A 27,005-nucleotide genomic window follows, 5' to 3' on the forward strand; every position below is an offset into this window, starting at 1 on the left:
TCTCACGTTTATAGAATTTCTCTGTCAAGAAAAACTGATATGTTCTCTTTAGAACACGTGCTTAAGAATTTTCGTAGTCAACAACAGATCACCCATTAACAGTGTTTGTGTGCAGTTTTAGCCATCTACAGACACTGCTGTCAGTGAACTTCATACCCAAAGAGAAACTACTTGTTTTTGTCATTTCCTAGCAAGAAAACAAGCAAGTAAAAAGGCATCAAAAGATGAGGTAAAGAAATCCTCATACCCAGTAACTTTACTTCTGCTTGTATTAACATGTCCACACTGGTTTATATACATGTCATGCTTACTTTTTTTGTCAGCAAGCATGAAATGACACCATCATCAACTACACTACATAGTATTTAAAATGTGTCCAGATATCACATGGAGTCCCTTTTGGTCCCTTTAGCAACACTATGAGAGCTGAGTGCATAACTAGAAGAGATGAAAATCTGAAAGGATGCAATCAAGGACAGCATTGGATTTCGGGTTTGTTTTTTTTTTTTTTGGCAGGTTGGTCTTCTCCAGAAATATCAATACACTTTGTTGTTTAATTTATTCATCAGTGACCTGGATGAAAGGACAGAGTGCCTCCTCAACAAGTTTGATGACAACACAAAGCTGGGAGGAGTGGTTGATACCCCAGAGTGCTGTGCAGCCCTTCAGAAGGACCTTGTAGGTTGGAGATGGGCAGAGAACTGTCTGAAATTCAACAAGGGCAAATGCGAGGTCCTGCACCTGGGGAAGAATAACCCCCCGCACCAGTACTGGCTGGGATCTGACCTGCTGGAGAGCAGTGCTGTGGAGAAGGTCCTGGTGGACAACAAGCTGTCCATGAGCCAGCAGTGTGTCCTTGTGGCCAAGAAGGCCAATGGTATCCTGAGGGGTATTAGGAAGAGCATTGCCAGGTGAGGCCACATTGGGACTGCTGTGTCCAGTTCTGAGCTCCCCAGTACAAGAGACATGGAGTTTCTGAAGTTCAGTGGAGGGTTATGAAGATGATCAAGGGACTGGAGCATCTTTCATATGAGGAAAGGCAGAGGGAGCTGGGCTTATTCACCTCCAAGAAGAGACAACTAAGAGGGAACCTCATCAATGTATACAAGTATCTAAATGGAGAGAGTCAAGAGGACGGAGCCAAGCTCTGCTCGATGGTGCTGAGCAATAGGACAAGAAGCAACAGGCAGAAACTGAGGCACAGGAAGTTCCATCTGAACATGAGGAAGAACTTCTTTACCATGCAGGTGACAGAGCACTGGAACAGGTTGCCCGGAGATTGTGGAGTCTCCCTCACTGGAGATATTCAGAACCATCTGGATGCAATCCTGTGCTACATGCTCTAGGATGACCCTGCTTGCGCAGGGAGGTTGGACCAAATGACCAACTGTGGTCCCTTCCAACCTTACCCATTCTGTGAGATTCTGTAACATGGAGACAAAAGACTTCCTCTGTGGTGGTATCTCCCATTTCTATAGAATGGGAAAACTGAGATCTATATTCTACTTCCAACACTAGACTAGTCTGTGACCTACAGTTTAAACAGCTGCAAATCTAAACATTTCCTGATTTGGTCACACAGAGTTCAACATCCTTCCCCCAGCCCAAAATAGCATATCACCACTCACAAAAAAAATTTGTCAGTAAATTTAGTGTTCTCTAATAAGTACATATTTAATGGCATAAGACTTTCAAAAACATTATTCAAAGAGAGAATACAAAAGTGGTTTTAGTAGGATTTTGAGAACATTCACAAGCATCTATAAACTTGTAGATTTGAAAACCTAAGCTGAGAATTGATGACATGGCCACATTTCATTTACACATATTAAAGTGGAAGGGATACTGAGAATCCCTACATTGAGTCTGACTTCCAGGACAAAGTGGAAAATAAAATCTACAGCAGCCCAGAGAAGCTTAACTGCACAATGACTGAAACACACACTGGTTCACAATATTTATTACAACCTATTGCTTTAGATAAACCTGCTGTATGGTTAGTAAACCCAAACCACACTATATGAACCAAAAAAAACAAATTACAGCACAAACCACATCTCTGTAAAAGGTATGCAGTGGAGAGGCACAACCTTAGACCTGTAAGTAAGAGCACAATGAAGATCTTCATATGTGAGTACAGCTCTCCTTGTAACAGAAAATGAAGGTAAATAAAACTCATACTAATGGTAAAAATCAGAGTAGTATTGTTATATCTGTATACAAAGAATACAGGGTCTTTTTAAATACCCTTCTTTCATTCTCAATTACCTGTAAACACAGTTCTCTCAAACCATCTTCCCTCTGTACCTGAACCAGTATATAAAGATCTATACAGAATGTGCAAATCCAGTGTAAGTATTTTTAGGCTCTCTTCTTCAAATAGAAGAAATACAAGTTTAAAAACATTAACACCACAGATTCCCTCTACCCAGCCTCTGCAGAAAGACATCCAAGTACAGAAGTAGCAAAACACTGGACCAAGAAATCCATAAGAATGCATGAACAATAAATACAAAACACATGTGGAAAAGCAAAAAACAAGTTATCAAGGGAAACTACTAATACTGGCAAGGGAAAGTGAATTAGGACTCGTCAGCTTACAGCAGATCTGTTCCTAAAAACCATTCACATATAGGCTTAAGTAAACCTATAATGTTAACTGAGATCCAACTACATCTTAGGCTTACGGGATGTATTCATAAAGATGTGATATCTGGTAGTTACATGCCATGCTCATACTATTTAATGATACCATATTTATAAGTGTTGCTAGAGCAAGGTGTCAGGAGTCAAATAGCTACTCTATTGGGTTATTTGCTACTGTTGCCTTTTCATTATCACTCCACAGATTCTTTCTGCACCAAACATTTTAATACCCCTCTACCAATTTGCTATTTTATGCTTTTGAAAAAATAAGTTAGACAAAAATATTACAGCCTACAGTGAGTGTGGTACAATCTAGTTCTTGTGTTAAGACTTCTGGCCCAAGAATAATTTAAGAACAGTACCAGCCTGAGCAGAACACAGTTCTAGAGCACTTAAAATAGACAGATGCTGAAACAGTCAGGATTTTACTTCAGTGCTGGAAAGTGAGCCAGAGACTAAAGAATTTATATACATAAATCTCAAGCATAGTCTAGAAGCTCAAGCAATAACCAGAGTTCACTCCTTCCAGAAATTGCTTTAGAGGGTGTTCTCTGTATTTTGCTACGAGTGCAGGTATGAACTTCTTCAAATAGTATTTGAGCTTCCACTAAAGCTAAGAGGGAATGTATTCAGTGCAAACAACGAACAAGTTATTTCAATTTAAAGCTCTCAAACTAAAGCGAAAAGAAAAAATCTTACCAGTGATATCTACTGTTTGTCTGACTACCTCCCGTGAAACAACTTTTTATCTGAAGGTCAGGCAATAACACTGAATATCAATAAAGAGTCCTTTGGCCAGCACTTAAACATTTCTGTCACTGAGATGAAAGTAAAATTATACTTTCTATGTCTAGAAATAGACACAGAAGCCTCCTCTATGGCAAACACTTGATGATCTCCATGCAATGCTGATATAGCTGCACAGACTTTAAGGAATTTTATTTTTTTGAATAAATATTTACATACAAGGCCAAATCACAACATTTTCACCCTAAGAAAGTACGTTTTATTGTAAAACTTGATTTGTGGTGAACGGCCAACAGTTCATTTGCAAGGCTGGAGTGCATTACAAAACTCACTACAAAAATCAATTTCTATTCTTAATCTGAGTACTGAGAGTAGTTGCCAGCACTATAACAACTTGGTTAAAGTAATTTTCTAGTAAATCAATATTGCCAGGTAGGTACAGTCAGTCCACATATACAAATGACTCCTAGCCAGTGTAAGAGAACCTAGCAACAAGACTCAAAAATCTCAGACACATCAACTTCTTAAGTCATCAGTACTGAATTTCTTATGAGTGCTGGAATTATTGACCACGACAAGGTCAGGTGTCGAGTGTGTTGACTTCTTTGGAGCAGAAATAATGCACAACTATTGCATTAGGGTATCGAGCAAATGCACTGTAAAGAGAACAAAACACAAAAATCAGCTGTCAATACAGACAAGAACATCCAAGTTGTACAGAATCAGAAAGAGACACCTACATGAAAGTGACTCTCTCTTTTTTAAATTACAGCCTGAATATATTCTTGAGAAAACCAGACAAAAGAATTCTATGGATTTTGTAAGCCAGGGGTTTTTTTGGTGGTTTTTTGGTTTTTTTTAATCTATTTTCATTTCTGTAGGCACACTTCACTTTACTGCAACTTCTTAACAAGCTAAAGACTGGGCAACATGCTTGACCTTCAAAATCTTGTTGAACTTAACAGCATTAGAAAAATTCTATAAAACAAAAACAATACTGCCTGTGCAAACTTAAATTCTGATGCTACGTGCTATTCATTAAGAGCAAAAAACTTAATATGCACAGCAATACTTAGACCTATGTTTATTAAAATATTTTGGAAACAACCTTTCCTATCATTGTCAATGCTACTGATATCTCAGAAGAGTTTACATCAACAAGAGAAACAATGACTAAGTTAGTCATGTGGCATTTCACTCAAGTTCAAAGAGGAAAAAGTGCAAGTAAAATTTACATTATATATTAAGCCATAATTGCCTACTAGGAATAGCAGAAGAAAAGTTATTGGCATCCAGGTAATCAAGTAAATTAGTTTTACCTTTAGATATCCTACGATAATTAGGCTACAAAACGTAAATCAGTCAGAGAACTACAAAGCCATCAGATATAGAAAACTACACATGTATCTTAGTTTAAAATTCTTGATATCATCCTTCATAATTCTAGTTAAGAAGTAGGTAGTAGCAGAATAATTCTAAGCCTTTTAGAGTTGTGAAATAAGAATTCTAGGGAGTTTCTGAAGAGATTTTGTACTCCTTTGTTGAAAGCAGGATAAAACTCTTGCAGTAAATTCACTGAGTAAAGCTTTGAGGTATTCCCCATCACCCAGTTGAGCAATGTAATTTGTAATTCAAACAGTCTTCAAATAGCTCCCTCATACTACTGTTCTCTCTGGATATATACACATTTCAACTTTTCCAACATTTTTAGTTTAACAGTAACAGATCCATGTTTGATTCAGTTTACCAAGCTCTCTCACCTGTTACCTATCTTCTTTTTACAAACAGTGCACACCTTCTCCTCTGTAATAATACATTTCACTTGCTGATGCAAGATCCGCTCCTCCTGGACCTAAAGAAGGATAAAAAACCCAACTTGCTTAAAGATTATTGCCACACTACAGCTGCCTTCTAATCTGGTGAAACTGCAAACTGTCAAAACATTTAATTCCCAGTATCCACATTATCAAGTTGTGAAGCACAAAAGAAGCAGGTCTGTAGAGCAGAGCAGGTGGTATTGAACACCCCATACGCACACTATATGAATTACAGGATTTTACTTTCAACTTAGTCCAAAGACTAAGGCATTCTAACCACTAAGGGGTGTTAAAGTGAACTACTGAACTGCTTCCTTTGGTTCACTTTACTTGAAAGAAATCCAGTCCAAGCCGTTTGAGATGGTTCTGCAATGCACACCACAGCACAGTGAGTCCAGAGACTTACTGGAAAAACAGACACCTCATCCAAACTAAAATGAATGTAGACACCATCTCCTGCTGGGATGTTCAATCTACCTGGGTCACATTTCAAGTGCACTACAGCACCATCTAGAGGACACACATCCCGTATAAGGAACAGTTAATTTAAATATTGAACACGTTTTAACCGTTCCAATAAATGACAGGTGCTGGGTGCTTACCCTCAGAAACTCTGCATGGAGAAGATTCTTGAGCACTTGATTAAATCTTTTCTTCTGAGCATTTTCTTCAAGGACTTTCTCTAAGAAGATGCGAATCTCACTAATCTGTGTATTTGCTGGGAGTAGGTTTATTGCCTGGAACAAAATATACTTGTTAGGAAAAATTAAAAAGGAATAGAGACCAAAATAGAATAGAAATTGACACATTTAGCTTGACACTTACAATCCACTTCTGTAATCTTCTGCCAACAGTACAAACTGAGTAGTTACAGGTCTGATTTACCTTAGTGGTATCCAGTTTACTGTGATGTAGTTCCAAAACCTGCAGAGCAGCCTGCAGATTGGCTTGAGGCTCCAGCACTTCCATCTTGATTGGTCCCAGGCAATGAACACTAGGTGGGGAGAGATACATCCGGAGCAGTGACAGATAGACCTGTTGCACACAAAAGGAAAGTTCTGAAAACACTGCATGTATCCACAACTGACAGTGCTAGTAGAACCCAGTAATGGTACTAAGTTGAACCTATGGCACCCAAAATTCTGAAGCGCTCATTTAAACAGCTCTTACCTTAAAACAATACAACCTGAAAAGTACCAATGGTGTTCAAGGTCTTTCAAGACTTGCATTCTGAAGATTTTCTATAAAAGTAGTTAATAATGCCTCCCTCATCCATCTTTCAGAACTCACTCACAGCGTCAGAACTCACTCACAGCGTTTAGAAACCAACACTTCATTGCTTTTTACCCCTATCTTTTCTGCAGATGTACGTGGAATACAAACACAGTAATTTGTCTTTTGAGTTCCATCATAACTCCAGTGATACAGTATCATTCTCAACAAAAAATAAATAAAAAACACCCCCCCCAAAAAAAAAAAAACCTAAAACCACAAACAAACAAACAAAACCAAAAAGAACCCAATCAGTCATCCAGTAATTCCTAAATTCTAAGAGTTTATACATAGGTTCCCTACAAAAACCCCAAAAAAGTCTATACAGAACCAAAACTTTCAAGTCCTGAAAAAGCTATGAATGGCCTGCTACATCCTTACTGAACAGGAAGACTACAAAGATGAAGCTACTTACATCCTTGCTGCCATCTTTATTTCTGTCATAATGTTTATGGCAGTAGCTAGAACAGAGAGGAATCAAGTAAAATACAAAAACAATTTTAGAACTCATAGAATCAGTTCACAGAAATTAACATTTAAATGCTTTGACTACTGAAGTCATCAAGTTAAGTAACCATACATCCAATTTCGATCAATTAATCAAATTGCACAACAAAATTACACCATTTATTTTGCATTAAAATGCTGAGAGAAGGGAGGTTTTGTGTAAATCTCCCACTACCAATCAACTTAAAAAGCTTTAATGCAGAAGCCAAATTTAATTTAGCTGTGTAAGAAAAAGGGGGAAAAGAGATATCTCCAATCAACACATCACAGCATAATAACACATGTATAGATATTTCTAATTAGTGTATCCAAATCACAAAGAGAAGCTGTTCATTAGAGTACGCTGCATACTGGGGCTGAATGCCCTGTAACAGGCATTTGCTGAAACTCTCTTGAAATGAAGCTACATTGAATAGGTCCCAATGTTCACATATACCTGCCAGCGCTCAGGAGGTTCCCTGGCACAAAATAACTAGAAAAATACTGTATCTTTACTAAGAAGATTCTGCCTAACTGAAGGAGCCTAACTTGGCCCATGGGCTAATGAACGTCTCTCCAAAGAGAAAGGAAGCAAAACAACAGAAGTTCACAGGCTAAGGACACATGGAAACAAGAAACCCATTGATAGCAGTCATATTGCTCTAAAGTGCAATGACAGAAGAGCACGAAAAGGTAAACCTCAAGGGGACAGAATGAGCATCTGTAATGAACACATACCCGGAAAAGCCTAAAAGTCAAAAAAACATGGAAACCCAGAAGATCCTGAAGACTTAAGAGTATTCATGTTCCATATACAGAAACATTTCACTACACATCCATAGGGAAGTGAGCAAACTAAGACTTGCAAAAAAATAAAATAAAATAAAGAAATCCTTACTTTTCAGCCATATTGGTGTCCTTCAAAATATGAACATAAATAAAAAGAGCTTGTTCATGCTTCCCCATACGACCCAAGAGCAGAGCACGTTCTTCTAGGAGACCTAGTGATAGCATGAAGGATTAAGTCAATAGTTACACAGAGAAATGACAGAAAAAGTTCAATTAGTGATCAGACTATCAGTAGGAACTATTAATCTGTGCTCAGACTACAGTTTAAATTACATTGAGACTGTAAGTCTACACTTCACACGAGTCTCAGAAACCTTTTATGAATTCTTAAGTAACCTTAAGAAACAATAATCTTCAGACCTGTTGAAAAATTCAGGCTCATCAAAAAGTTAGGCTGAATATTTAAGTGATAGGAGATACCACAAGGTCTTAGGTCAACAGTTACAGGAATCCTGCAGAGACTGGCAAACCCAACTGTGCCAGCAAAAACAGTATACACACCAGTGGCCTACAACTACAGATACAGTCATCTTGTCTGTTTCTAGTTACCATGATTCTACAATAAGTGAGGAGGTTTTGCTGTACAATGCAATAAGCTAGGGTTTAATTAACCTATGAAAACTGAACTCACCATCAAAGGGGAAGTCACTAATTAGCCGACCAGGTTCATACCAGCTAGACTTCTCCAGAAAAAGTAGAAGCTTTTTACGGTAATCCCCCAAGTCTCCTCCTTCCTCCCCAGCAGGCACTGGAGTTCTATCTATATGGAAGAAAACAACATAAGCTAAATTCTTACAACTATTTTACTACACTAGCACACAGAAGAAGATGAACAAACAAATCATCATGAAGAGGAACTAAATGCTGATAGAACTGTTACGTGGATTGGGACTCCAGTGTACCTGCCAAATTATTTCAGCTCCTTAAACATCAAGTGGCTGGATAAAACAATACTCAGTTATTTAAAACCCTTCCCTACCCTTAACATGCAGGATTCAGGGAGCAATAGCTGCCATTCTACTTAATTATGAATAAAGTGTTGCTTGATCCCTTAAAATCTCTTGGGAGGCAATAAACTAGCTTGCCCTACAAACCCACAACTTTTGTTGTTCCAGTTCCTTCATCACTTAGGGTTGAACAGGGAAGGCTAAAAAAATATGGTATATGAAGGCTCCCCTGTGCTGTCCCATACCCCCGGTCTTCTCACCAGAAAAGGCTAAACATACCTGCAGGGAAAGAACTGAGATACTCTTTCATTAATCCCTGCACTTTCTCACAATACAGTTGGATCAGACAGTTGTGAAAGTCTGCACCGGTTTCTTCCCAAACATGAATGATGTGTTCCTGTGAATACATGTTAAGGTTCAGTTACAGACACTTACTCTGGGAAATAACTTATTATAAGCAAGCAACAGTTCCATGCTTGCCTTTACCAATCCTGACTTCACGATTTCATAAATTTCAATTATGGGATTTTTGCACAACTTATGGCAAAGCTAGCATTCTGTGAGATAGCATCGGAGTCTGACTCCTGGAGAACTACAGTCTTACATGTAACATTTTGTACTGAATGTAATGCACTAGTAGAGATTGAGTTCTTACCAGATAAGGAATAGTCAAGCTTTTAAAATTTTCTATCAAGAAACTGAGCACTTTGTCCCGTGGCAAAGCTTCCACTTCAGGGAGGTCTTCAGTAAATATCTGTTAAACAAAATTTTATTCACAGAAAGGTGTGGAGGTTTTTTAAGTGCCACAGTGTATTTCTCTGAGGCACTGAAGCCCAGCATATCATCACACATGCCAAAGGTAAGCACAAGAAGTATATAAAAAAAAAAATCTGAGCAGTTTATTCAGGCACTGAGAAGTTATTTCACATCTGAAGAGATTAACACACATCTCCACTTCTGCCTTAGCGAACACTCTTCTCTTACAGAGCCCAACATCTTCCAAATACAGGGAGTCAATTTTATATCAAAGAGAAAAAAGAAAATACGGAAGGCAAATCAACATTTGACATTTAAATACTCAATCAGGCTCTTGTGCAAGAAGTGTGACATCAATAACATTAAATGTTGTAAAGTATTCCAAGAATGGACAAGAGTAAGAACAAGTGAAAGACTGTCCTGCTCTATCTACTGCTAACATTACCACAGTACTGAACACAGAAAACACAAATTATATCTTTAATTGGATTAAGCATTAATACACAGCTTCTTACGTTAAGTTATCCCAATTCCATATACTGCATTAAGAATCTCAACGACAAGGTGCCTCCTTCAACCACACTTACCTTCAGTCCATCTTCAGGAAAATCTCTTAGCACCCAGACTGAGTAGGAAAATACCAAGTGCAAATTTTCTGTGCCTGGAATATAAAAAGCAGTAGGGCTCAGTGTTAAAATCCTAAGCATCTACCTACTCACAACACAATCAGATGCCTTCAGAGCCAGTCAAGCTTAATTTACATGAAGAATCCAATTTGTTTTTCTCCCTGCTCAAGTCAAGCAAATTGTTCATTCCAATTCAGCCCAAAACTAAGATTGGTTGTCTTAATCACATTCCAAGTCTCCCTTTAAGACTTGTTTTTAGTAGGGTAGAGAAAGCACTGTACTTTTCACTTATATAACTTCCTTCAGTCATTTTCCAGCCTGTCAGTCTAATGACTTCTATAGCAAATGGTCACATACTTCAAAACAAGTAGTAAAGCCTCATAGTACTGAAGTAACTAGCATAGAAACTACATGACATCTAATAGCTTCTCAGCTTTTAAGAAAATGTAGGACCTGCCCTTTTAGAAAGAATACTTTTGTTTGGACAATTCGGTTCACAAAACTAATAAAACACGCTAGGAAAACATGACTGTGTGTCTCTGTTGACACAAGGTAAGTATCAAATACACATCAGTAATACATACTTGATGACTTAAAAGACCACAGCTACAAGCCTGGAGGAATTTTCTGTAATTACTTAAAAACTATTTCGGAGTATTTCATTAAATCCACAAAAATCTATAGAAAAGAGTCAACTGAGGAAGAGTTTTTATTTCACTCAGAATGTAAGTGAAAGCAAGTAGAAATAGATCCTATACAACTAAAATAATAATAACAACAACAACAAAACCCACAATTATTGCTTAGTTTAGGAGATCATAACTACAGAAGTCTCACCAAAGGGGTGGGTAAAGGGAAAAATGTAGAGAAATCCCATAGTCTGAAATGCTTTTATCATCTTAGTTTAGGGACTCCCAGAAGTAACACTCATCAATTAACCAAGAATGGGCAGTGCAGCTAAAACAACCACACATATAGTGTTATGTTTCTATTATTTACTTGGGGGGAAATTCTGCAAGTGACACCAGTGTAAAACATTCCATTTTTCAGGAAGAGTCAACTTTCTATGTTGTTTCCACTATATTTCACTATTCTGAAGTAAACAAACATCCTTTATCAGTTTTAAAGAGCTGACCAAGAAGAATACAGAAAAAAACAATTTTCAGGGGGTCCTGAAACAGAAGTTCCAAAAGTCTAAAAAAATTTAGCAAGCTGCCAAGATTTTAAAAAAGTATTACAGATCACTTGGGTAATTATAGGTCTTAACCTTCAGCAATCTCAGGTAAAACAAATGAACAGCTGACATAAGTCAATTGAGATGAATTTATCAAGATGACAGAATTACTATTTAAGTAAGATTAGAAGTTTCTTTTGTAAAGCTGTGCTGAACACAACATACTTACATTTCTCTAAGGTGAGTGACATTACCAAATGACACCAATGAGTAAGAAGTGTTAGAGAGACATGGCACACATGGGAAAGGTCTCAATATCATTGTTATGTTTGCATTATCGCTGAATAAATATGTTGCTAATTGAAGCCAGTAGTTTTTAAAATAAGTAATTATGGAAAAAAAAATACCAAATTTGGGCAACAGTATAAGACTAAGAGATGAACAAAGGTATTTCCCTCATAAACTACGCACTACCAAACCAGCAGTGTGATACTTTTGAATAGTTTTGCTTTTAGAAATAATATTGGATGGAAGTGAACTATTCTCAGAATTAGCAAATAAAAAAATGACTCAAGAGTTCACAACAAATAGTCAACCAGACAAGTTTTTACCATGATGCTTGAACAGCAACTACAGTTGTTAAGTCATTATCTAGATCTACTTAAACACAGGAAACAACAACTTAATATAGGATTTTCATCTCATAAAAGACAATACAAAGACCAGCAACTAGAAGTTAAGACTTTCATCTGGAAAGCCTAACCAGAAGTTAAAATTTTCCTTTTGTCAGTGATGATAAATCATTACTGGAAGAAAATTCAAAATACTATGGCCCATTTTCTACCAATGGAAATTTTAATCAGAAATAAGGAATGTTTTCCAATAAGATACTCGAGTTTCAACAAAACGCCCTGAACTAATATTGAAGTTTGCATTATGCAAGAAACCAAACCAGATGACAAGGATATCTTTCAGTTTGATAGCCTCTAAAAGTTGCCAAACAGAAGAATAACCACTAAGCCAAATAGGAGTAACAGTTTCACAAAAATACTCCTCTCCCTGACACTCACCCAAATGCTGTAGATATTGCACTGTCCTCTCATGACCCTTCAAAGGTGAGTTGGCTTTCTTTGACTGATCCACCAGTACCTGTAGTGCTTTCAGAACAAAAAAAATTCATTGCTTTGTAACACAAGTATAGTCTCAACTTGAAGTACAAAAAAGTGCATTTTTCCTGTTCTGCTACTGAAGACAAAACAAAGTTTTGTTCTAAACATACAGTCCAAACTGTAACAGGAACAAAGACTGATCTGATCACCAGATGGTGATTAAACAGCCTCTTCTGAATACTGCCTGCTCACCGAAGACAAGTAAAAACTCAGTACAAGGAATACATGCTTCTATTTCTTCCTCTCCAATCATGTACTTACCTTTCTCGTGCAGACCTTTTTTCTCATACAGTATTATCAGCTCACTATATTTGTGTGCCTTCTTTAGTACATGCTCACTCTCCTCAATATGGCAGTGATTGTTCTCCAGGCGTAGCAGTGGTGCCACCAATGCTACATTTGTCTGCAAGCAAAAAGGGAACACTTAAAGGTACTTCACTGGAAGTGCAACTTCAAAGCATATAGTACAAAACATGAGTTGGAAGCAGGGGCTGGGGGGCAAGGAAGCCTTACAGCATAAGAAATACAAGAAATGACAGTTTAACATCTTAGAGTAAGGCCCATGTTCATTTCCAGCATTTCTGGGACAGAAAGAAAACTGTATCAGAGCTACTCCCCTTCAAGAACAGAGGTCAGCTCTGGAAAGCATTGAAACAGCAAAGATCATACTCTTCTGCATTTAAACACTACAAGGCAAGGTAAGCATTCGTTAGAACTTCAAAATACACAAGCATGCCCATGATCTTTCAACAGACACAGCAGCCAGAAACAGACACATCTGCTTATTCCATGAAACTGCTTCCTGATCAGTGATGAAACTAGCTAACCAAGTCTTACACATCATTTTTAGACCAAAGACAGACAGCTGTGTGAGAATTTCTAAGTAGCTCCTTATCCTCCTTCTTAAATATTCCTGAAATTCCAACAGAGTTCACGTGGCAAAGGAAAAGCCTCTAGATCAGATAGACACTCACATGCAGGTAACACTTTAACAGGGTGGTATCAATGATTTGTAGCAGCTTCTTTTTGGATTTGATCGTGGGTGTTCCTTCCATGAGTGGCGAGGGTACTGGACTGATGGTCAGAATCATTTAGCTTCTTCACTAGTTGACTTCTTTTCTGCAGGACATCAAATGAAATTTTTAACTGGAAAAGGCCATGAATTTCTACACCTCATCTCAGAAAACATAATCCACCAGTAAAAAGACTAAATTAAGCCAATTTAATAACTTGATTTAATAAATTGTTTCCAAAAGAATTTTTATTGTTACTAACTATTCAGCAGATGAACTTTACAACTACATTCAGGTGTATACATTTGTTTTGCAAATTTATAGTTCTGCAAAATGTTCAGAGTCTTGAGAAAATAGTCAGAAGGAAATTCTGTTAACCTGAGTAGAGACATTTCAGAGAAGTCAGGCAACATTTAAAACACTCGGAAAATTATTTAGGTTTTGAACTACTAGGCATAAAAACTATCCCCCTTTGGACACAAGCTTCCTTTTAGTCTAGTAAGGATGGTAACCAAACAATTCAGGTTCCAGTTACGACAAAATAAAGAGGGCAGGAAGTTACAGTGCCCATTATTTCCTGTTCCACATTTTAATGCATGCTCTTGACCTGTCTCCTGGACAGAGTGCCCTCCACAGTAGTCACAAACAAAAACAAAAGATCAAGTGCTCAGTCTTCTTCAGGATACCAGAAATAAAATACTGGACTCGTATTCAGATCCAATCCATAAGTAAATTTGGTCCAGTCACACATGATGTTTCCTACATAACTGTGGGGTATCTCACATGTTCTATTTCCCCTGCTTACTCAGGAGCTGCTGCCATAGTTTCCAACCATGAAGACAGCCCACTAAGGCTAGCATGACAGAGCTGGAGTAGGTGTACTGCTTCCTACACAACAAAGTAAACCAACAAAGCATGCTAAAACTGAATAACCCTGCTCTAAAAACAGGTAGAGGAGCACTCACTTGAGTTAGGTAGTCTATCAGAGCTAAATGTGCCTTCTCCAGCTCTGCCCCAGAGAGCCCTGGCAGGGGGTTGGGATACTGTAGCTGTTTCCTGTAATCTGTGGGCAGGAGGTCAGGATACAGACCCATCACATGAGTGGGATCTAAGCAAAAAATAACTAGGATTAGTAACCATTCATAATATTTTTGTAAACTCTTAGCATCAGCTTAGCTTTCTAACAGAGCAGTCTGTAGTCAAGTGGTATACCCACGAGATTCCAGATAACAAAATCCACTCGTTATAGAAGAGAAGTTAAAACAAGGCAAAAGAAGCAAGAGAAAAACTGTTTCAAATCCAAGCACAAGAAGTTCCAACATCTGCACTTGGCACACCTCGAGGACAAGCCATTATTATAACTGTCTTGCTGCTCTTCCTACAGAATCCCAGCATTAATGACTCTGACAGTAAGAGAGGACTTCTAGGAAGAAGCACTGTTTCAAGAGAAGATTTATTGTGCTTTTGACACAAGAACTGAATAGCACAATCTGTAACTAATGAATACCCACGTTCACAGAGTTGAAGCAAATTCAAAATTACTGTCCTCTAATTTAAGTTTAAAGTATTTTGAGTTCTCAGTCCTTTTCTTTCACTGTAGTTTTCCAAAGCAAATATGATGTGTCATCAAAACAAGTTCTACGTTTAAATGTACAGGAATCTTAGTCTTAAGCACAATTCTATGGTACAGTTGAGTCTTAAGTGTTCTTCCAATAGCCCTAGTACAAATCAGACATGTAGTATCAGAGACTATTTTGACTTCCAAAAGCACAGAAAACTTTGCTCGTTTCAGCAGCTTGGTTAAACCAAGGGTTAAGGGTCCTTTGGTCTGAGTAAAATGACACTGCAAATCTACAGATGTTCCTTACTTTTCATTCTAAGCTACGAGTAGGCTTTTAGCAGCTGCTGAAGCACTCAGCTTCAAGGGTCTGTGCACATGCTATGCATGCTGTAAAATAGCCTAGAATACAAATATATTCTGCACAAAGGGCAAACTCTTGATTTAACTTAATTTACTAGGTGTAGTTGATTAAGTACTATTACCAGTTTCACCAAAAACCAACTAAACAGCTGTCTAGGTTATTTGCCATTCACAGGGGATTGGTCTGCATAAGACACCACTGTTTTAAATTAAACAAAGCATTAAAACAAAAAGCCCCAAGCAACAGCCCATAAGTTTCATTTCATTCCTTCTAACCTAGGTACCTCAAAGCTGACCTAAGCATTTACCTGTACCAAGCTTGGCAAAAACTTGCATAGATTCATCAAAGCGCTTCTGGCAGAAAAGGTTGAAGGCAAAGAGGTTCTTTATGTGGTGAATTTGTTGTCGCTTCTCACTATCTGAATCATCTTTTCATTTCCTACAAACATACAAATTAACAAACACTAAAACTCTCAGGCCTCATATACAAGAAGGAAACACTCTAAGAAATAACAGGAGCATTATATATTGGACAGATTAAAAAGAAAAAAGATAATCTTTCAAAGTGAACATCTCTCATGGTGCCTGTCAGGTGCTATGCTTATTGTGTCATGGAGATAACCTGGAAGGTTTGAAAGCTACTTTTTATTTATCTACATAACAGTTCTGTCACAGCAACTGTCTCTTCATTCATTCACCTTTTCAAAATTTTTTTTCAAGTCAGCAATTCAAAATGCCATTAATTCATTTTTATGTAATTCCAGAGAAGTTTCCAGAAACCAAAAAAACCTAAAACAGTAAGAGCAGTACAATTAAACATACTGCATCAGCATCTATAAAATGTTATTGTTTCAGGAGTAGTACTAAAAAAAACCAAAAGCCATGTGACAAAACACATAAGTTCAAACAACACTGTTTGCAAGCTGCCTGAAGACTTTGAAGTCTAACTGACTTCAAAATCTAAAAGAAGGCAACCAATTAAACAGCTAAGAGGTAAGCTTTTACACACAGATGATATCTCAAAATCTAAACTAATCCACAGATTAATATGGAATAATGGTAGCCCAAAACTAAAGTTTAAGTCAAAAAGGCTAGAGTGTACCAGTTTGTGCAAAGTGGACAGCTGAGAGGTTACACTATGACTGACTGATTAGTGGACTGTAGGCAAGCAGATGGCAAATATCCTTTCATTTACTTTTGCACAATCACATCCACTGCAAACTCAGTTTTTGAGTACTTACTGCCAACTGCAAAGCCAACTCAAACTGTTTGTCCTGCAGAAGCTGCTGGATCTGTGTTGCTATGGACACCGGAATGAGCCGCCAAACAAAATGATTACTTGCCACGTATATAATATTTGTTCTGAAAACAAGATAAAAGTACTCAGTTACTAAGTTCCAGTGCTGAGAAAGAAGCAATACCCTATCTAAAAAATACAATCCTGGTTAATACACACATGGATCAATCTGATACAAGAGCAACTTGAGCATTATTGCAAAGCAGAAAGGACAAGAACGTATGTCCAGTGATCACAAATTCCCAAAGACACTCAACTCTGTAATTTCCTCCTCAAGATATGGCCTTCAACAATCTGTTCATAAAAAACCCAACAGACTGCTTTAATGCTACTTCATACACTGAGAGACCTAGAAAAGCTGCTCCCAGTTTTTCAGAGTGCTACCATATACCCAGAGAGCCTGACAACAGTAATAATCAGTTCTATCCAATACCCTCCAGAGGTGATGAAGCGTGGTCTCTGCAGCTCAATGCTCTGTACCAGCAGCCGGGGTTCAAAAGTGCGGATCTCCACATACCTTGGCAGAACAGCAATGATGTAGGGAGGCTGGTGTTCTATTAACAAAACAAGAAAAATTTAAATTGATTGCTCTCAAGTATTCCTTCAAATAAACCAGAACTTAAAGGCTTCTTTTCAAATTTTTTTCCCTTGAAACGTGCCCTTCTTTTCCCAGAAGAACTACAGTGCTTTAAAACTTTCATTTCAGACCTTGTCCCTTCATAAAGATAAGCATATGCCTATTTTATGAGGAGAAAGGCATACAGACTACAAGCAAAGAAGGTTAAGAAGCAAAAATAAACATACAAAACCTTTCCAATAGTACAACTTAAAATACTGTAGAAACTATCACACTCCAAATCCAGCTAATTTCAAAATACTGGAAACATAACGATCTTATCACATACAAAAGAGTAAAGAAGCAAATTTAAAAAAAAAACACCTGCTACTTCTCACCCATGGCTATAGGAATATCTGTCCAATTCAAGGCACATTTCTGAGTACAGACCCCTTCTTCATTAAGCACAACTGTTAGATCATCTTGGCCAACCGCAACTTTTCCATCTGCTACAGGAGCTACCAATGGTTCCAGCTGCTTCCCTGTGGGAAACAGTTCTTTGATGGATCCTTTTCCATCCACCTAGGATAATAAAGAAGATAAAAAACCTGGTTTTTAAAATAACCTTTATTTCACAGCCGCACAAGACTAAAGCCAAAAAGCCCTAGAGGGATTTACATCCCAGACTAATCACTAACAGGACAAGTGCAGTTTTAAAGAGAAGCAATAACATTTTCTGCATATCCTAACTTATCTTGTTTATACGTCATTGTGGAATACAGAATTAATACTTTGGTGTCTGAGATGATGTATTCCTGTTACTTTAACAGTAGCTGAGCACATCACTCATACAGGTTCATAAAACACATAGCACAGTAGCAATATCAGTTGAAGTGTCCAAACACTTAATTCAGGCCAAAACTTTAACACTGTTTTGTTATGGCATGAGTGAGTGCTGCCACAACAGCAAGAAAAACAAACTAAAAGCCTAGTAACTTGTCTAGTCTTTTTCCCCTGTCCTAGCCAGTCATTTTGTAGCCACATGCTGTCCTGGGAACTGAACCCACACAAAAAATTGCTGTTTCATGAGCTGATAAAACAACTCACTGCCACCAAAACAGAGAATCTTTCTCCTTTAACTCCAGCTACACATTCTTGCTGCTTCCCTTGCATTTACAGCTCAAGCATTTTATAAATCAACAGCTAGCTAGCAGAAAGCAACACCATAAATACATGTATATTTTTTCTGCCCATTTAGTGAAATGGAGCCATTCAAGGATAGGTCTGTCAAGCATCAGAACTAATCCAAAGTAGATATTTGGACAGGTAGTTTCCACCCTGGTTGCTTGAGCAGCTGCACAACTACTCATATAACTAGACTGGAAGGAATAAAATCTAGGAGAGCACTAGAGAAAGGCATCCCTTCTTTTGTGAGCAGCATCAGTTTCAAGTGATCGCAAAAATTATGTGCAGTTTTCCTGTTGCCTACAGATCAGTATTGCCAACCATGCAAGAACACGTGTGGTGCACTTCATCTAATTTTCCTATCCTATCTGCAGAAACCCATTATAAAGGCAGAAAAGAGAATCAACTATAGATGTAAATGAAGCGTAACTGGAAACTGTAATATAATGACAGTAAGTTTAGAGACTATCAAACTGAAACTACTACTGTTCAGCAAGAGAATCAAAAACAAAAAAATAGTTAAGCTTCACTGTATGTCAGATAAGATATTCTTGGTCTTTTTTCCCCTCTTTGAGCTATCTCCTTTCTCAATACATTAAACAAAAAGCAAGCTGAGCTTACACAGACTGCTGCCAAATCAAAATGTATCTTCTCCAATGCCCTTTTTCTGCAAGAGCTGCAAACACTGTTTTCAACAGTAACAAACAAAAGATCACTTCCCAACAACATCAGTTTAAAAGGACAGACTTAGACTGCCCTTCCCATACCAGAGTACCACATGCTGGTTTTCATAAATCTGTTAGCTAAGTCCCTGAGCACAGAAGCAGCCCCCATAGTGTTTAATGCAATCCAAATCTTCTTAAAACACTATTACACACCCCAGTCTTACCCGTATCAGGTAATAGTCCCTCTTGAAGCCTACACAGATGGAGTTTTCACACCAGGCCATAGACTTGGGTACGTCAGGCACACTGAAGTCCCCCTGAGGAAAACAGGGAAAATAGGTTAAACTGGCTATTACAGGAGAAAAGCAGAAGTCAAATCTGACAGCGCAGAGCGTAAAAGGCACCATATTCCCCACCACATGTGCCCGACATCTACTGGTCAAGGAATGGCAATATTCAACCAAAAGGCTAGATTCATGCACAGTAAACAGGTGTGCTCTGAGCTAACTGGTAATTTTCTAGAAGGGCATTGTAGGTGAAAATGCCTCTACCCGTTTCAATTAGTTATTTTTATCATTTCAGTATTCACAACTGCAGCTCTCTACACTTGTTGTCAGTAACCACCTTCTGACTTAATGACATATCTGGAAAATTTCAAGTAGAAGTGCACCCACTCTCATAATGTTGTCGTTAGGTATACATTCACAGATGCTGTATGCTAATATGCTCCACTGACCTACAGTGTACTACAACCAGAATTGGCAAAATATAGGACACAGCCCTTAATTTAATTTATTAACTGTATTAATGACATTAACTGTGATTCAAACCATCTATTTTCACTTTTATTTTCTGCTTTGTTGTTACAACTCTGCAGAACCAACCAGAATCAATGCTCCGGAAGTCAGCAGTGTCTCTGGGCAACGGGGACTGCACAGCAAGTAGTGAAGAGCAACTGCACCCCCTGCTGAGGCATATTAGATTACAGAAACAACACAACTCACCTGTAGTTCATGGAACTCTCTGTCCTTCCAAAAATAAAGCTGTAGCTTCTTACGCACTGCCACACACATTCGCAGCACCTCTTCCCCTGTACCTGATTGCTGTGAAAACAGACAGGCCTAACTCACAGGCACTCACAAAATAGGAGGCAAGTAAGATAACACAAGGCCAAAGAATCCCCAGCCTGAAGCAAAGCTGTTAACTGAAGAGCAGCTTTGTTTAAACCTGCCAGAAGGTCACTGCCTAAAAAAGGAAGGGGGGGGAAGGCGGTGTCAGAATACTTAAAAACAAACTTTGGCAGGGATTGTGATGCCAAGGAAAAGCAACAAATAAAGAGCACCAAAGGCATAAACACCACACAAACAGAAAATAAGTAGAGAGCAACAGTCCAGCCCTGAAACTAGGATAAATAGCTGGAACTCTGTGCAGTATAGGAGAGGTAAGGAAATGGAACAATGCAAATAATGTGTTATACTACAGATGAAAATATTAATAACTTCTAATATTCTAACCTATTGAAAAAGCTTCTTGGACAAGAAATACTAGGAAAGTTAAGTGCCTGTACACACAAACAACAAGCCACTTTGCAATGAACCAGATGTAAGGTGCTTTGAAACACATACTTTTCACCATCTAGAAAAACCCAAGTACTTTCTAGGAAACTATTTACACTTGAGCTTCCATGGGGCAAAAGAAAGAAAACATGATGAAGAGCACTTCTGGTTGTGAAGGCTTCTGAATTATATGGTAGGATGAGAAACTCACTTGGATAAAAATGAGTCACCTAATAAACCACAGCACAATGAACAGGGGACTGCTATACCTTATGGAACCATTTTATGGCTTGAATCTATCACAACTACCCTGGGACTCTGCAGGCCAATAAACAGAAACAAAAACATAACAAAAACAGTGATGGAGTTGCTTAAACAAGGGAACCACTATGAGCTAGTACGCTGGCAATTCTAGGAAAAGGGAATGGCTTTTATAATGAAGAGGACCTTTCAAAAAACAGACAGACAAAGTTAAGTATTTTATCAAAGCTTGCAATCATATTACGAACAGTAAGGACACCTGTGCCACTGTATTCCTCTCCTTACCTGGAGGTCACAAGTGAAGAGAGATGCACCTTTTGCCTTGGAAACCGTGGTGATTTGTTGAAATGTCAACAGGTCATGAACATAAATGTTATTTTCTGTTTAAACAAAATTCCAATTATTATTCAATATTTAATACATGTAGAGGTCATTGCTAATTCAAGTAAGTTATCACATTTTCGTTTATATACAAAGAAGAACTTCTGAAACTAGAGCTGTAAGAAAGGAAAGGACATGTTTTCACAAAGCTGAGAAGTGTTAAGGTACATATAAATACAAAAAAATGCAGAAAAGAAGACTAACACCAACGTTGGTAAATTACATGCAGAACTGAGAACAAGTGCTAACCAAGCAGGAGTGGGAGTGGAAGGGCCAGCAAGCAGGCCAGAGCAGAGCAAGTTCAAGATGGAAGATTGTCTGAATAGAGAGCATTTTGAACGGCTCCTGAAATTAGTGTAAAGTGAACAGTTGCAAACGGAGGGTACTGTGGTCAGGTTTTTATACGCACGAGGACACAAGCAGCAGAAATCTACACATGCTGGAGTTGGAAGAGCCGGAACTTGGAGATTATAAAGAAAGGAAGTAGCAACATAAGCAAAAAAACCCCATAGGAATATCATAAGGTCAAAGAAAGATAGTCAGAGCAAGCAAACTTAGACCTTCCACAGGATGGTAAAAGATTGCCATCTGCATATAAACCATATTGGTCTAACATATTAACAGTAAGTTTGTTATATCAAACAAGTTTGGACAGAAGTTTTAGCCCCTATCGTACGGTGCACACATACATGTGCATACTCAAATGCCGATACAAACTATATGTATATTACACACTCCAGTGTACAAATGTACTTCATTTCTAATCACAAAACAGCATTAATGCTCTGTTCTCCAAGCTGGCTTACGACAAGCAAAGCTGCTTCTCAATCCATGCCACTTAACGCTTCCTCTGCAAAATGGAAAGCTCAAATTCCACACAACTTCTCAACGAGACTGCTATGCAGGTGTGTGGAAGGAGTGCCACATTCAGACAAGTAACTGCATTGAGCTCATTAAATATTAAAAGGTTTTTCTTCACTTACCTAATAGACTGACCAAATTTTAAATTGAGAAACAACATGAATCTGAAAGGGAGAATGCTGTTAATGACTCCATTCACAAAATAAACCTCTGAACAAGGGTTGATTATAGATAGTCTAAGAAAATGCATCTTATATGATCTCAAAATAATGAAAATAGCAAGACAGTTATCTGTGCCCCACCTTCCTTCAGTCACTGCAATCCTTTTAACTAACACTCACTTTTTAAAAGCTAGAATGTAGCACTTGCAACCTAAGCAGGTAAAAAAAAGCTATAATAATTGGCATGTTACTAGTACAAAAACACTTCTAAAGGATATGCAAAGTGCTGCTGAAAGAGGCTGCATAATCATTGAGGTGTTTTCCCAAGAATCAATATAATCAATGAGCACGAGTTCTCCAAAAAAAAAAGAAAATGGTAGCAAGACTGGCAGTTACTTTAGTTCTACATTTCAAGTAAGGGGAATTACATTCACATTCCTATAGGATTGCAATCAGAATTAAATAATATATTACAGTCTGTTCGTGTATTACCATCATATTTACAAATATTCTCAGTCAGAGCAGCTGAAGGTTTACTGCTAACCAAAGCCCAAAATAAATCTGCAAGTTGCAATTCTTTGTTTTCTGCTTTAGCAATCAAACGAAGCTTATTCTGTTATGGGAAGAGGGGCAGAAACACCTGTCTGTTTCACCACTAGAGGAATCTATAGTCTTGGGAAATTTTTTTGTTAAGCTTAGCAGAGACTGAAGATGTACATTACTTCATTTATTGGCTGAAAACAGCAGAAAACTGTCCTCACATCAAGGAGATGGTATTCCTACCTGCTGAATCTTCTTTGAGAAATTCTTGTTGGATTTCTCTAGTGTCACTTCAACCTATTGCAACCTATCAAAGATTTGAGAGAGTATGTAAACTGAGTTGCCCTCACTCATGACTGCACACATCTCACACTAGTAGATTACAAATAATATGAAAGCAAACATAACACTGGAAGAATGACACTTCTAACATATCTGTGCTACCTTTGATTAATAGCTAAATGCATCAGAAGGTCCTCTACATAGTTAGGTGAAAATACAAACTACACTTCTTGTACCCCTCCGAGGGTCTCATCAATAGTTATATTTTTGCCTTGCCAGAATTTTAGGTTACAAGACTTATTTCTAAATAATTTGAAACCCAGAAATACAAAGATACCCATAAAGTCTTTATCCACACTTTATCCATCAAATATCAGCAATTTAAATTGCTAGGGAGCACATCACTGCAAAATAGACATGGAATAAACACTACACACAAGGGTTTAAAAGGAGTTTTAGGGAGAAAGACTTACAGACACTTTCTGATGACATAACCTCTCCTGGCATTGATGCAAAAAAGGGGAAGAAATTTACCACATGAGATAAGACACTAGCAACTCAAAACTAGCATGTTCTGACTGGAATAGATAGCCTACAACTTTCAGAAAAAGCAAGCTGAACTCATTCTGTAGAATCCAAGTAGCTACAAATGAACACTCTTCCAAGAGCTGAGAACTTGGAAACACACATTTGATTTTTACTTTCCTGTCCCATGCTACACAATATTACTGTGTTCAGTAACGTCAGTTTCTACATAATGGCAGATAATGTGAAATACAAATCTGTTATTGAAAATAAATTTTAACTAAACTGTAAATAGAATAGTTCTATTTGTGGCATCTCTAGAATAGGCTATGAACACTTATGACTGTCAAAGAGACAAGAAGAAGAGTATATACATGATAAAACTAGTTAGGAGGGATCCCTCTCCCCCATCTATGATGCTCATGGACTCACTGAATATATATGATCTTTCACTAATCCAGTCATTAAAAGATAACATCAAACCCCTCATAACTGGGCGCTGCTTTGCATATATTTGCGCATTGTATTCATAAAAATTACAGTAGCTTACTATAAATTCAAACAAATAGAAACCAGACATAAAACATAGTTTTAAAACAAAGGCTCACGTTACTTGCTGTCTTTCTTGCACATCTGAAAAATGGTATGAACACTTTCACCAAAGATCATACACAAATATTCATTAAACTTTATGTAGGGAAAAATCAACAATTAAACACACTTGTGTTAAAATCACTACAGCCTCCTAAAGTGCAGGAAATAAAAATAACATAATCAACTTTTTGTGCCATTCTTAAAATAAACTTACCTACGTCTTCTTGATCCTGTAAAGCAGAAGATGCCCTTGTTTGGTACCAACAAGGAGCCATTCTTCTATAAAGACACAGGAGAAAGAGAATCTAATTAGTTCAAAAGTACTGCCCTTCCCAGCTGTGCTGGGTTTGGCCAGAGTAGTTAATTTTCTTCACAGTGCCTAGTATGGGGCTACCTTACATTATCAGAGTACTTGGGAACTTTTTTTCAAATGCCAAGAGGACATTCTCTAGCGACTACTCGTCTCCTATCACCTCTCCAGTGGAAGTGCTCAGAAGTAGCTTTCATTGTCAGGAGAGGATAGCCTAAGATCAAGCAGTAACAGAACAAACAGACTAGGCATCACATTCCACTTGTTTATACAAAGGTAAATAAGCAAATCACTGCCTCTTCTGTGCAGTCAAAAGAGGCAATAAAGTATTCTTCAGATGTTATTATCTCTGAGAGGAACAGTGCTGCACAGTGGGAAGTACTGTCAGAAAGTAAAACAAGGAGTTCTACCTGGATTTGACTGTTGATTTTTTTTAACAGTCAGGTTTTATGAGAACTCTCTGAAAGAGTCAGCTATGTTTGGAAGGATAGTGGTAGCTTTGCTTAGGTGACATTTGGATTGATTGGACAACCAAGAGCCATTTAAGATTTATAAAAGAGAACCTTTTAATCTACGAACTCTATGGCAGGCTTTCAAACTCTTCCTCTTTACAGCATCTACACCATACAAAAGGCACAGAATCTTTATAGGTTGATTAAATAAGAATGAATTTCTTCCTCGCTGAATATCATATAGGAAAGCAGCATACATTAATATTTCTTTCTACATTTAGTACTGTCTCATTACCAAATATACTTGCATTTTAATAGTCTTGTTTCCTGCAAGACCTTTCTTCCACTAGTTGGTACAAAAGTTGTAGGGACAGAATTACACCTCTTTTTACACAACTCTACTGCCAGAAGGTTGTAGGTTTAGGCTTTTTCTCTACTTCAGCAAACTCAGTGCTTTCAAAGAGATAAAAGATAAAAGCTGCAATGCAGGAATAAACTATCTTCACATCCTCTCCAATACATAACTCCAGCATAAACAATCCATGTATAAATGGGGCACTACAATTCAGGATATAATTTCGGTCTTAAAACAGATTAGTGGGGGTCACAATTCCATCGTGTTTGGAATTCTTTTAATTATCATTTTGTGTGATGGTAGTACATCTGATGGTAACTGCCCAAGGCTCCAATAAGCCTCATCAAATCCTATCAATATACAGCTGGTGCTGTCACCTGACCAAAACCTTGACAGTCAAGTATGCCCAAAAATATAACCTAAAGTGATATACCATTAACACACGCAAATAGATTCTAAATCTAAGACCTCAACGTACCACCAGCATTCCAAGATAAACTTAAGTCAGAATACAGGGGATGCTCTTTTAGCAAGAAACTAGCTAGTCCCCTGTTACAGCCCTGGGAATCCTGGCAGCCTCCTGCACAGCCAGGCGGGCAGGATAGCGGGGCCCGGGCCGCGGGCACGGCCGGGAGCCGGGACAGGGGACTCGCTCCCGCCAGCCCGGGGGGCGGCAGGGCCCCGCCCGCACAGGGTGTAGCCGGCCAGGGCCGGGCGGCGCTGCCTCCCCCGGCCCGCTGCAGGGCAGGGCGCGGCACCCCCCGCACGGCTGACCGGGACGGGACAGCGGAGCGGCTCGGACGGCGGCGCGACCCCTCCGGCTCACCCCAGGCCGCCAGGCAGTCGATCTGCAGCGGCAGCTTCTCCAGGATCGGCACATGCTCGAAGGCGTCGTGCATGGCGGCGACTCCCGCGGCCCCGGCTGCCACAACACCCGGCGCAGGTAGAGCACCGGCGGGGCTGGGCGGGGCGGGGGAAAGCCCCAACGGGAAGGACCCCGACGGAAGCGCCCGCGCCGCCCGAAGGCTCCCCGCCTTTTCCGGTCCCGCCCGCCCCACCGCCCCTTCCGCCGCAGGCCCCGCCCGCCGCGCTGCTCCCGCCCCCGCTGGCAAACGCCGCGCTCGTCCCTCCACCACCCCGCGGAGGTCTGGGCACAGCCCGGGGCGCTCCGCCAGGGACAGAACGCCAGGAGCTGTCCCTCAGCGCCGTCCCCGCGCCGGCAGCCCGACAAACAGGAGCGGCCTGCCCCGGAGCTCGGGCGCGAGCGGGAAACGCACGTCGGCATGGCCAGGATGCTGTCCCCAGGGGGACTCTCCTCACCCTGTCGTAATCCGTGTGCAGCTTCATATAGCCCAAAAAAGGGACTGGCTGTAGCAAACACTCGTCTTCCCACAGCGTCAGTCTGAGAGGTGTTTGGTTTCCTTTGACTTACATAAACCAGAGCAGGTAGAAAGTCACATAGTATACAAGGACCTGCATAACCTAAGGCAATCACATGAGAATAGCAAGGCGTATCTTGCAAGTAAATGTCTATTTTTGGAGGTCATAAGTTCTACTTTAGTGAACTTACCCTATGAACTTGGCCGGAAAAGGGATAGAGT

General features: G+C 39.0%; 1 protein-coding gene across 1 annotated transcript; it reads right to left on the reverse strand.

Annotated features, from left to right (window-relative positions):
• Positions 1 to 1,944: 1,944 nt before the first annotated feature.
• On the reverse strand, positions 1,945 to 26,408 carry VPS39 (VPS39 subunit of HOPS complex). The gene is given in 27 exon segments (XM_032689820.1): positions 1,945 to 4,049; positions 5,154 to 5,245; positions 5,813 to 5,947; positions 6,096 to 6,245; positions 6,898 to 6,943; positions 7,867 to 7,969; positions 8,449 to 8,577; positions 9,044 to 9,161; positions 9,420 to 9,518; positions 10,108 to 10,181; positions 12,391 to 12,477; positions 12,751 to 12,892; positions 13,464 to 13,553; positions 13,555 to 13,608; positions 14,468 to 14,610; positions 15,732 to 15,887; positions 16,661 to 16,785; positions 17,154 to 17,274; positions 17,675 to 17,858; positions 19,351 to 19,443; positions 20,131 to 20,229; positions 21,229 to 21,323; positions 22,308 to 22,325; positions 22,328 to 22,349; positions 23,130 to 23,193; positions 24,506 to 24,566; positions 26,231 to 26,408. Coding segments are annotated over 27 exon segments (2,649 nt in total). The 5' UTR covers positions 26,304 to 26,408; the 3' UTR covers positions 1,945 to 3,973.
• Between the last annotated feature and the right edge of the window lie 597 nt (positions 26,409 to 27,005).

Source organism: Chiroxiphia lanceolata, chromosome 6 (assembly GCF_009829145.1).
Source record: "Chiroxiphia lanceolata isolate bChiLan1 chromosome 6, bChiLan1.pri, whole genome shotgun sequence".
In the NCBI taxonomy this organism is placed as follows: domain Eukaryota; kingdom Metazoa; phylum Chordata; class Aves; order Passeriformes; family Pipridae; genus Chiroxiphia; species Chiroxiphia lanceolata.